The sequence below is a fragment of the Urocampus carinirostris genome, chromosome 15 (assembly GCF_059441175.1).
Source record: "Urocampus carinirostris isolate Australia breed hairy pipefish chromosome 15, RoL_Ucar_1.0, whole genome shotgun sequence".
In the NCBI taxonomy this organism is placed as follows: Eukaryota; Metazoa; Chordata; class Actinopteri; order Syngnathiformes; family Syngnathidae; genus Urocampus; species Urocampus carinirostris.
This window is the reverse complement of record NC_142363.1, coordinates 13,429,247-13,441,781: the sequence shown is the minus strand read 5'-3', so window position 1 is coordinate 13,441,781 and position 12,535 is coordinate 13,429,247. Positions and strand designations below refer to the sequence as shown.

The 12,535-nt window shown below is 37.0% G+C and overlaps 1 protein-coding gene across 3 annotated transcripts in view; it reads right to left on the bottom strand.

Moving 5' to 3' along the window:
• The window catches only part of ccdc9b (coiled-coil domain containing 9B), a 30,537-nt gene that overhangs the window by 9,923 nt on the left and 8,079 nt on the right, over positions 1–12,535 (bottom strand). For 2 of the 3 annotated variants that reach the window (XM_088354012.1, XM_088354014.1), the window contains exons 6-9: positions 5,236–5,402; positions 1,654–1,706; positions 1,533–1,583; positions 544–640 (exon numbers count right to left, since the gene is read on the bottom strand). In XM_088354012.1, the coding sequence (XP_088210138.1) occupies positions 544–640; positions 1,533–1,583; positions 1,654–1,706; positions 5,236–5,402 (368 nt within the window). The remainder of the gene's footprint in view (positions 1–543; positions 641–1,532; positions 1,584–1,653; positions 1,707–5,235; positions 5,403–12,535) is intronic. The other variant, XM_088354013.1, reaches the window with a different exon arrangement.

Sequence of the window (12,535 nt, the reverse complement as noted above, 5' to 3'; positions counted from 1 at the left end):
TTATCTTAAATTTCTACTAAACTATCAACTTCACACTATCTCAAGTGTTTTTAATAATTCTACCAGTCCTAAAATAGTACTAATTCTATCAGATTTAGACTCACTTTAGGCTGATTTCTCTCACCTGTTACTTTTTATAGCAGCTCGTTTTATTTTGATTGAAAGCCTCAGTTAGCTTTTATTACAGGGAATTTTCATTTAATTCAATCTAAGGTGAGAAATGTATTTTGACGAAAATGGGTTTTGTTGAGTAAATTAACACTATATGCAAATTATGCTTATGCGGCAACAATTTTCCAGCACACAAGAACGTTTCACAACAGAGCAAAGACATGAATGAACCCTCCTGGGATATTAAATCAGCTAACACTACTTCCAGTTCCACTATCACCACATCCTTGGGAATTTTGTGAAGAATAAAAACAAGTCCTCCCATGCAGTGTAAAATATTCTGTGTCCCTATGGTCGAGTTGAGTTATTCATACGGTTGTTGTTTACACGGAAGCCATCGTCAAAACATTATGTCAGTGCTGGTAAACTGACCTTCTGGCTCTCCCCGTCAGGCGGTCTTTCCCTTTTGCATGGCTGCTCATTACTTGTGCGTTTTTAGTTGACTTGTGTTTGCTTCGCTTCTCATGACCTGGGACGAATTAAAAGCCATTGTCAGCGTGGAGGCATCGAGGGTATGTGGCTTTCCCCACCCTTGGTTTCACATGTATGCCAATCTTTTGACATTAAACAGCGGTACATGTTATAGAGCACTCTATTTATATGTGCAAAACACACTGTCTCCAAATTATTAGAAAATGAAATACAATAATGTGCTTATTTAGAAACTTTTACTCAAACAGAAATCTAATTCGATCATTGGAACAGTTTGGAACATAGTCTGGCTTTAAGATGAAGCAGTCGTAGACTAAAATACTAGTCTCAGGTCAAGATCTATTGTAATGTTTAAATTTGAAAAAACCAGACAGATTTTTTATTTTAAAAATCAGTGGGTGTTTTTAAGGAGAGAAAAGCAGGTAATCTGAAAACTGTAGTGTTGGTGAGTTCAGATTCAATGTTGGAATAGCAAATCAGTATCTAACATGAGTATCAGCATATTCTGTTCTTAGAATAATTCAATGCCATTCCTTGCTGACATTAAATTGCTTATTTTTTTATAAATGAACTACCTTTTGCCGGATGCTATATTTACACAATTTCTAGAATATCCAGAGCCCTCTTCACTATATTTTAATATATCACATATTTTATAGTGTTTCAATGAATGAAGACATTTAAAATTGATGCCATACTTTCCTCCTCTTTCTTTGTTGAAACAGATTTCTTCACAGTTTATTCTATTTACTTATTATTGAATGAAATGAAATGAAATTAAATTATCTCGATTGTTATTGATATCAACATTGTAGAACATTGTATGCAACAAGATTGAATATTACACTCCAGGGTATCCATGACATAAAGATTAAGATACATACGTGACGTTTCAAACAGTATTTCGACTATGTTTTGTAAATGTTTACCTTGCGTGTCGGCACTGGATCTACATTGTCCTCTTCTGGCGCTTCGTCCTCCTAATTACATGAAAGAAGGATGAATGTAATATGGTAGTCAATGAATTGTGTCAATTTCAGAAAATCTCACCTCTACTTAGGGGCACCCAGTCCTGGTCAGGAAGGGATTTGTTTAATAAAAACCTATGGGACAGAATGGGAATTAGTTATCCAAAGAGTTATTTGAGGGTGCCATGATGTTTACAAAAACATTTACTCAAGTTTAATTTGAGCAGCGCAGGACCAACGCAAATACATAAATTGCATTCCTTTTTAAAGCACAAGATTGTATATCAGTCATTGAAAAACTCCAAATGCAATACAGCTAGCTTTGAAGTTGTTGTTTTTTTTAAATAAAATTTGAGACATATACCCGATAAATATTTTAAATAGATGAGAAATATAGCAAGTGAAGAAAAATGAAGCTAGTTATTTGAATGTTGGGGCGACTGGCAACAAAAGTGTCACCAAACCAACACATTTCAATAGTAGTACAGTACTTTGTTTTAAAACAATTCAATACATATTATCAATATGTTTTTAACATTTTTGTTTGGTGGGCCGGATGAAAAGGCCTGACATGTGGCCTGCGGGCTGAAGTATGCCCACCCCTGCTCTAGAATAAAATAAAATAAAACACAGTCCTCAAACCTTTTAATATGCCTTAATCACAAGGAGTCTCAAAGGGCTGCACAGACCATAGATTATTGCAGACCACATACTATTATTACACCAACCCTTCATCTAAAACCTGCATGAGGGAAAGGAAAAATTAAAAAAACATCTACATGAGGAAAATGAAGAAACCTTGAAAAGTGACTGTGAGGGCTCTATAACTTTTCCCTTCTCTGGTTAGGGTCTGAGTTCAGTTTGTAACAAAAAAGTGTGACGATTGCAGGACTGCCTAAATGTAAAAATGTCTTGTTTTTGCGAAAGTCAATTAAATAACCCTTCCGAATTCTTCACAGAACAAAAGTCACAAAATAAATAATCACACTAGTTATGAAATAATTATCCAAATTATCATGCACAGGTTTTCACAGGTCCAAGTTCAGCTTAATTGTCAGAGCACTGGACCACCAGCAATATAGCTGACATGCGAAAAGATAGTCGATTTGATTTCATTTTCACATTATTCTAAGACAAGGCACCAGAGAGGAATGTTGATCCTTTGTTGCATTTCACATCTTAACAGGTCAATAATTCATATTCTTTTCTTCTCGGTTCCTGTGACCAAAGATACTGTTATAACGAGATAAAACCCAATGCTGTTTGATATATCTTCTATATCATTAGTAGTCAGTGGCAAGGATTTGGCGCTCTCACCAATGAAACCCGAGTTCAATTACAGTTGCAACCAAAAACAAGGACCCAGACTTTAAGTTATTTTTTAAGAAATGCTTGCACTTTTTACATGAATAAATATGGTTATATGAGAAAAAAAAATCTTAATTCTCTCTGGTATTAAGAGGGCTGTCCATATCAGGCATGCGGGCCGTAGTATGAGGACCACTGGATTAAAAGGTGTGAAGAGCCTTTTTATTCACGGATTTAATTGTATTGGTATAGGTACGTATATTTATTTCCAAAAATATTTTTATATTTAAGTCTTCGTTTATCTTCGTTTTTATTTGTGTTTGTTTATTGTTCCATTTATTATTATTTGTATATCCTCGTTTTTATTTCACTTTACTTGGTTATTTTTCAATTTTTTTTAATATTTGTACTTATTTTCACTTTGATTCATTTATTTTTGTTTATTTTTCAAGTCTGCATTTTGGATCCACCATCACAGTTGTAGAATCAGACACAAACGTGTCTCGTTGTTCTCGGTGGTCGTTGTCTAAGCCCTCACCAAATAAGGCAAGGCATTCCATGGCTCATCCGACAGCCTAAAATAGCTGCTCCTCGCTTGCCTCCCTGCATTTTGATGTTCCCTAAATAGCCCATTCATTCACCCTGCTACGGGTACAAAGTGTCTCATTTGAAAGCAATTGTTGTCTCTTAGATTGCCAACGCATGGCACTGTATGATTACTTGAGTTTCTAAATACATGTTACCTAGCTGCAAATGAATCTTGTTTTAAAATTACATGCGTTTTTCAAAGCCACGTTATCTGACAAAAGCACGTTATCAACAATTGTGATGACGTGAGCATCAGAGAGGTAATAGTAGGGGTGAGCCCGAAAAAAACCTGATATTTCATATTTTATTCATGAGGATTCGGGAAGAGAAGAGGTGGTTTATGATAACAAATTCAAGCCTGTCTTTTGTAACAAAATCTATGTGAAATCCATCCATCCATTAACTGCGTCGCTTATCTTCAGTAGGGTCGCGGGGGTGCTGGAGCCCATCCCAGGTATCTTCGGGCAGTGGGAGGGGACACCCTGAACTGGTTGCCAGCCAGGTGCAGGGCACACAGAGAGACAACTCACTAGCTCATTCACACATAGGGACAATTTTGACTGGCCAATCAACCTGACATGCATGTTTTTGGAATGTGGGAGGAAACCGGATTGCCCGGAGTAAACCCACGCAAGCATGGGGAGAACATGCAAACCCCACACAGGAAGGTTCTATCTCATGACCTCAGAACTGTGCCGCACACGTGCTAACCACCACGCTGCCGTGCTGCCCTTTTATGTGAAACAAAACAAAATGAACTTTCACCAGGAGTGGGTGATATTGGGAATTTTGGTATCGATCCGATCCAAGTAATTGCTGGGTAGTATCAACCCACACTGACCAGATACTTTTTGCTTAAAAATATCAAGTCTATTAATGATTGACCCCTTCCATCTTTGAGTTAGTTTAGAATTTTTGTGGAAACGGCACTCAGATTTTAGGCATCAAAAATGTTCCATTTTTTATTTTTTTATAACTACAAAGCAAACTTTTGAATTGTTAAAATAAATATGAATAAAAATTTTACAACTGTTTCTGAACAAAAGCTAAGAGAATCAAACCATAAAAGCAGAAATGTAACAAAAATAAAAATATTGTTCAACAATATCAGAAAGACAACTAAAGTCCCTTTCATTGCAAAATATTTTGACAAGTAATCCAAATAAAATATCACTTGTCACTCATAGGCTCTCTTCCCAAAGCAACAACTGATTTTCAGGTTTTTATTCAGGAACAGAAACATGTTTACATTTTTGGTTGCAGCTTGTCTCCTCTGCAGGGTGAGCGTTTTTCACGTGTTTATGTACATTTGTGGTGTTGCCAAAGTACCAGACTACTTGACCTCACAAACCATGTTACCTCACAAATTACACAGTGCAATATCCTTTTCTGTAGTTAAAAAAAAGTCCCTAATGTGTTGAGCTCACATATTTGCTCGTATTTGTCATTCTTAGCTTCTGGTTGGGGTGGGCACATAGATTTAGTCCTGGCAGGCTGCATGCAGCAGCAGTCTAGGTAGAGAGACTTCCTAAAATTGTGCCTGTCAGTAACACACTCACCCATACACTTAAGAGAGTGACGAAGGGTGCTGGGTGAGTGAGAAAGAAAGACTGCGCTATCTACATAGAGAAGTGATTCTTAAAGAAAATTGGTAGAGGAGTGATGTATTGATCCTAGTACAATAATATCTATCTGATCCAAGTATGGCTTTGTATCAATGATATTGATATTTAGATCTATCCACCCAGCCCTAGGTAATAGTACTTACATGTGCTCCGTTTTGTCAATGTCCCATGCCCGCCTCCACTGTCCTTTGGCGTTTTTGTGACGCGCCACTCTCTCTTTGTCAATCTTCTCCCGCTCCTTTTTCCACCGCAGGTACTCATGCTGGTCTTCCCTCGATGTGGGGATGTTAAGGTCTGGGATTTCTGTCTCCTTTGAAAAAGGCAAAAACAGCTCAGCTATTTTTGCAGGTAAAAAAATAACTCATAAGTTGATTCTGTTTTTAATATTGGACACCTGGAAATAAGATTATTTAGGAATCTAGTTTGTTGTTTTTACTGTTATACCGCACTGTTGTTCTTTGTTTTGACTATTATGCACTGTTTACATTATTGTCACTGTCGGACAATCATGTTGCTTCTCTTTGATTCTCACACCCTTTAGGGTGGATCTGCTTTTGTAACCTAGGAGATTTAATAAAATGAAAGGATTCAAGGGAAGGCTTTTAGAACAGGTTGGGATTTTTCTATCTGAGGTCTAGGCTACTAAGCTATTATGGGTCAAACTTCCTGGTGAATTAGATTTCACTATTCGTGGAAATCTGCTTTTTAAAGTCATTTTCAGTATTTGAAATGCTTTTATTTATATTACATTATTTTAATGGACGTCAAGATTTTGCAAGCCTAAATTCCGAGGAAGCAGTAAAAATGCTTTTTCCAAATGTTCCGATATTCAAAATGTGATGTCTGGGAGTGTTGAGGAATGCTTCAAAATTAGATTCAGATTCAGATTCAGATTCATTACTTATTTATAGCAAGTTAAATATAAGCACTTTTAAAATGGGGTGTAAGAAAAAAAACTGTTGAACGAGGAAATATTTTTAAATGTTTCCGTTGAATTCCACTTCATAATATGTATAGTGAAATAAATATTTCATCTTTTTCAGGAGACATATATAGTTTATCTGAAGGTAACAGTGCTTTCATAATAGCATTGATTTAGATATATAATTCATTGAGATACAAGTAACATCCGACCTACGACCAACATTTTCTGGAAAAAAATAGTATCTTCTGGAGGTGCTCATAACAGCGGGAAGTAAGTCAATCTGGTTGTGAGCCGGATGTTATTCGCATAGGTATTTGTATGACAAATAAAACATAACTATTTATAAAGCCTTGCCAACAAAGTCATACTTTATCCATTCAAATACTTTCTCTTTCCAATCAAGGCTGCATTGAATATTTTGCATCCCAGGAAAACCCATTTCAGAAAGTCACACTTTTATTACCCATTCCTATTATAGGAACTATATAAGAGTGTTTTTCACAGTAAAAGTAAAACGATGTATTTTTTATCATGTAAGATATACAGGTGTCTCCAACCCTTTTATAGTCGATAGCTACTTTTTGTTATTAATTAGTGCAAAGAGCACCCAGTTTAATATGCATTTCTAAGATAGCAACTTAGCAAGAGGGCTTGCTAAATAGCTAAAAAGGTAGCTTGATTGTTAGCTAGAAAGGTAAAAGGGTTAAACACTAAAAGGGGGCTAATTAGCTGGCTAGAAGAGTAAAAAGCCACCTAAATAGCCATATAGAAAGTAAAAAACAAAGCTAGATAGCTAGCTAGAAAGGAGGCCAACATCTAGCTTGATAATTAGGGAAAAGGGTAAATAGGTAGATAGCAGCAAAACAATTAAAAATAGCTTGCTCAATGTCTAAGAAGGTAGAAAGATGGCTAGATAGCTACAAAACTAAAAACGTAGGTATGTAGCTAGCTAAAAAAAAGCACATCTTTTATTACTTGTCTTTATAAAGCCTAAATTTGAATTGGTTGTATTTCCTGTAAAACAAATCAATTATCAGATGTATAAATAATTGTGTACAATACATTAATAGATTATCTTTCTACTCTCTCAATTAATTGCCTTAAAAATGATCAATACTTGGATAGATTTTTTTATAAACTGGGATTTATTTATCTAAATAGTTAAAGTTACAACTTATAATCTTAATACTATGTTGTTACTATGTTATTACCAGGTTAATTATTTTAAAAATGGGTTAAAAAGACTCAGTCAACCAATAAAAAGTATTTTTACTGGAAAATCACTACAAACTAACGATAGTGAGCTATTTTCAGAACAGGTCCGCGGACACCTCAATTGTCCTTCGGGGGCACCCTGGTGCCCGTGGGCACCACGTTGTTGACCCCTGAGCTATAATATAATGAAAGGAATCTCTATAAAATCTGTGCTCTAAGCAGCAAACCCAGAGACAATCATGAAATACTGATGATCACTCAGTTCTAACAAATTCAAGTGGATTTGGACATCTACAGTAAGAATACAAGTTAAGATACGATAATGCAAAGCACAAGCCGATTATCAACAGCATCCAAATATCACCAGCTTCTCTGCCAAGCTCATCTGACAAAGACTGATTAAAAAAATGATTGGTGAGCTGCTGTCCAACAAGTCCACGTATAATAAATGTCTTTTCCTGTTACTTAAAATATTGCTGTGACCTTTTATTTACTCTAAGCGCACTAAGAAAGGATTTTTGACATCTATAGGGCCAATGGTAGAATTTATGTGTTAGTAATGGTGGCTCTATTGCCATTTTTTTTTTCGATAGAAGGATACATTTTCAATTTGTAACAGAAAATATATGACCGAAAAGGTTTTACTGAAACTAAAATTTAGATTAAAATTACAGTAATAAATAATATCGTTATGGTTCTTCACCTAAGGATCAGAGTAAACACGCATGCCACTTATTTTCACTTGAAACTGTAGAAAACATCCATCCATCCATTATCTGCACCGCTTGTCCTCAGTAGGGACGCAGGGGTGTTGGGGGACACCCTGAACTGGTTTGCAGACAGTCACAGTGCACACACAAACAGACAAGTCGCTCACTCATTCACACTAAGGTACAATTTAGACCAGCCAAATAACCTGACATGCATGTTTTTGGAATGCGGGAGAAAACCGGAGTGCCCAGAGGAAACCCACGCAGACACAGGGAGAACATGCAAACTCCACACTGGGAGGATGTGGTAGCTGGACTTGAACTCTGAACCTCTGCACCGTGAGGCTGCGTTCAAGCTATCCAGCCGCCGTGCCGCCCCAGTAGAAAACAATGGTGATTAAACCTGCCAACAATAGTTTTTAAAAATGAATTTTAATATGACAGTCTGTTATCTGTTTGTTCTCCTCTTAAAGTCTTTTTCACATGTTTACCGTGGAGTTCCATGTTTAATCTCATTGCATAAAATGCTTTATAACATTGATATCAATGAGAATAAAGACAATTCAATTCAATATTGTTTTTACATTTGTATAATGATTGTTTTGTAATCATTATTAATATTATTATTTTTTACTATCTCTAAAAGTATTTATAATTTATCATGCATTTTTAGTATAATTGTATTGCATTATTCAAATTCCTGTAAAGAATGTCTCAATACAATATACAGGTATGTCCCTTCTATAAATGGCAGTTTATCCCACTGTAGGTCATTAAAAAAAAAAGAGATCTATTATGATGAATGCGGAACCACACAATGGAATACACTGAGATAATAGAGTAGGTGAAGCACAGTGTACAGTAAATGCAATTATGTCCCCTCCTTACATTCTGCTGTGAACCTGTTTATTGATTCCAGTGATGGGAGCGGAAAGAATGGCATGGAATCCGAAAAGTAGATGTCATGGAAGCTTTTTAGCACATCAAAGAGGACCAAGGCTGTGCACCCTCATTACAAAAGCTCCAAAGTAAACCTGGGCTACTCTGGGAAATGACGTAAACTCTATTTCTGCAGGAAACCCATTGGTTTACAGTAATTCAGATAAATAGGCCGGAAACAATAACTGGCGTTTATGATCAACTTCCGGGAAAGAAGGAGAGTCAAATCGCCTCATACGACATCAATAAAAACAATATGAGATGCAAAAAACAGCTGAGTGAGGGTGATGTTTTCCCACTGGAGCTTGTACCAATCACAAGCAAGTAAACATGTTGCCTTCCTGGAACATGAACATGGCGTGTATTCATCCCTGTGATTTTCCATCCAATCTCCTCTTCCTTCTTTTGCTCTGGACCCCAAAGGATTGTGGGTGCCACGAGGGAGGATTTCGTGTTTCAACAGGCCTGCCGCTATCAAGTCAGGCCACCCTGTTGAACATTACTCGTCAATGGACTGGTCAGACTTTTTGTATTTTTCCTCTCTCATGCTTTGCTTTGTTAGTTTGTTTACCGTTTATGTTATTATCACGTACAGTTCTATGATAAATTGTCTTTGGAACAATTCATTAACTTCTTGACATAACGAATAAATACATATTCAGAAGCATTGTCCCTGAAAACTTTTACAAAGGTTTTACGCTGCTCTTCGGTAAATATCAAGCCTCAGGGAATGACTTCAGTATGATAAATCACCATTAGATGGTAGGAGTGACTTTGATAAGATCTTTGTCCACACATCGAAGAAGCCCCACTTCCTCGTGTTGTTTCCTGTATGCGGCAAATGAGTGTGTGTAGACGGCAGTGATGTGAGAGTTGCAAATTATAGATAAATAGTAATAGGCAGTTAACCCTTTAACAGAGCTGATTCATTTCAAAACAAAAAGACAAAGTCCCATCGTCATTGTCTGGTCAGAGAGGGATAACATCTTGTGCACATCTACAGGAACATAGTCGCCCGATCATTGTGGGATCACCGGAAATCTTTGGCTGCTGAAGTGTTCCGGTAAAGTTCATGCAATAAAGCATTATTTTGTAAACAAAGTATCCCTGAGTTTATGGAAAGCATTATTTAGATATTGGAGGTATCAGAAATGCAAAAAAAAAGCTCCAAAGTGAAAATTTTGCTTGAAATGCAACCTTTCACAAAAAGCCATTTTTACAGAATTTTCTTGGAAACGAGTATTTTTAAGTAATTTAGCAATGTTAGACTTTTGTTCACTAAATAATGGTTAAAGCTAGAAACATGTTTATTTCTAATGAAAGGTGTGGCTTCAAACTTTGGTTTGATATGCCCCATGCCTTTAAGGCTATAGAACTACATTTTCTGTAGGCCTTCAAAAGTGAGTCAAAATGGCAAACATTGGCTGGCACCGGCTCTTCGATTTGAGGGAAACACCTGGCATTAATGTATCTATCTAACAATACTTTCAATAAACATTACATTACGTTAAATGAGTTTAAAATATTTTTATTTTTTAAGTGAGCATCAATAGATTACACTTAACCACGAGGCTAAGTATGCTGTTGTTAGTAACAAGTCGTGTCGTCGTTAGGCCTGGTGATAACTTCAAGGTCATATAAGGGATTTTATGTTCGAATGGCATTGTTAAAAAAGGTTCCATTTTGAAGATGGGGTTTGTTGCTACAGCCCCCTGAAAAAGTGTCCCTAAAATATGGAAACGATTACGGACATTAATATTCATCAATGGCTCTCCAAGTCTCTATAGAACGTAAGACGCAGTGATTGCTGGTCACACAGTCTCATTTATGCAGTAAACAACTCACGCGGCAACAGCGCGTCCAAGTGGTTTAATAGCATTACAGCAATGAAGATTAAATTGAAAATGTCCTCTGAAATGACGCCACCTTGGCATCCTTTGTTCATTTGCATTTCAGAACGCAGTATAGGCGTCATAAAATGTGTTTTAACGAAACAGAATAATCTGTTTAGACAGGAGCACTGACAGAAACGAGTTCTTTTGTCTGGTTTCACACACTTCTCCGTCCTCCGACCCTTTCCTGGCATCTCTCCAGGCCTCTAGCACGCATAATGAGTCTTCTCACGGTGCAAAAGCTGTCGAATGTTAATTAGATCAAATCTCCCTATTGCAGGGTGATGAAAATACAAAACAATAGAACTGGAGGAGAGCAGACCACTTAGGGAATAGCTCTCAGTTTCTAGACAATCAGCCTATAGACACTTTAACCTACGAGACAGATAGCCACACTCTCTTTCTCAGTGTTTTTATTTTCAAGCATTAACAGCTAGAAAAATAGGACTGGTTTTGAAAGTACAAGACAGATCACTGGGGGCGTCGGCCATTATTCAAGTGCAGATTCAATGCAGCAGATACATAAAATGAGAACAGCATGTTCAGCACATTGATTTAGTGCACAAAACTTCAACAAGCTTTTCCCGTGTTCTAGTCCCGCCTCCTAAGGAGACAGCTTCTGCTGCCTAAGTAATAGTTCAACCGAGAGGAACAGTGAGCGCACGTGAGACCGAACAGCTGTCTCAAGGTCTTCTGTGCACTCGAGGGTCGGAAAATGGGGTGCTGAGGTCAGTGCCAGGGTGGCATTTTACACTTAAGACAAGGGAACGATCTATTTGCATGTGTGACCGAGCCGGTTAAATTTTACGCACGTGCTCTACAGCAGAGGTTCCCAACTGGTCTGACTTCAGGACACACCATCCAAACCCTAATTTCAAGCCACTACCCAAATCAAGAAAAAAATGCCACTTCCTAATTTTATTGAATGAAAGGATTGTGCGGTTGAAACCAGAAGACGTAGAATATTTTCACATTTTTGAAAAATACAAATAAAACGACCGGCAAAACCAAAACGACTTCGAGAAATAATATTCCTTCAGCTCACAAGGTTAATCTTTGCCTTGCTAAAATTTCCTTTCGCGAGAAAAGCGAGGGTGTCGATAATGTTTTTGTTTGAGATACTTTGTTTGTTTGTCTGTTTGTTTGTGTGTCTGCTCAACCAAGAAAAGGGGGAAATAATTTAGATATGATCACCATCTTTCACAGACAGACAGGTAAGTTACCCTAGATGTGAAAAATGCCAATAAAGCTCACTTAGCACTTTTTGTTTGGTTGATTTTTACGAGAAAGACATATCACTCTCCCTTGCAAGAACTACATTAAACATCAACATAATTGTTTACAGGCAGTCTGGTAGATTACCCCAGATGTGAAGAATGCCCCAAAAAGCTGACTTTGCATTTTTGGTTTTGCCAACTCAGCAGATTTCCCAGACTGTCCTTTTACCAGGCCAGGACAAGTTTGACCAGGATCACCATCTTTTACAAGCAATCAGGAAGGTCACACTAAAAGTGAAAATGCCAGGAAAGGAAAAAAAAGAAAAAAAAGAAATGCCACTCAAAAATGGTTTTGCGTCTCAACGCAAGTAATTCTCTAATGGCGCGAAGCCATGCTTGTTGTATATATTTCTCTGTTTAGTTTATTGTATTATTTCTATGTGTTTTAATTTTATCTTAACCATTGTGTGTGTCTGTTTATTTGGCATTCTTGGTTGTTGGGTGGGGAAAAGGAGAGGATTTCCTTAGTGTACAATGAATGTTTT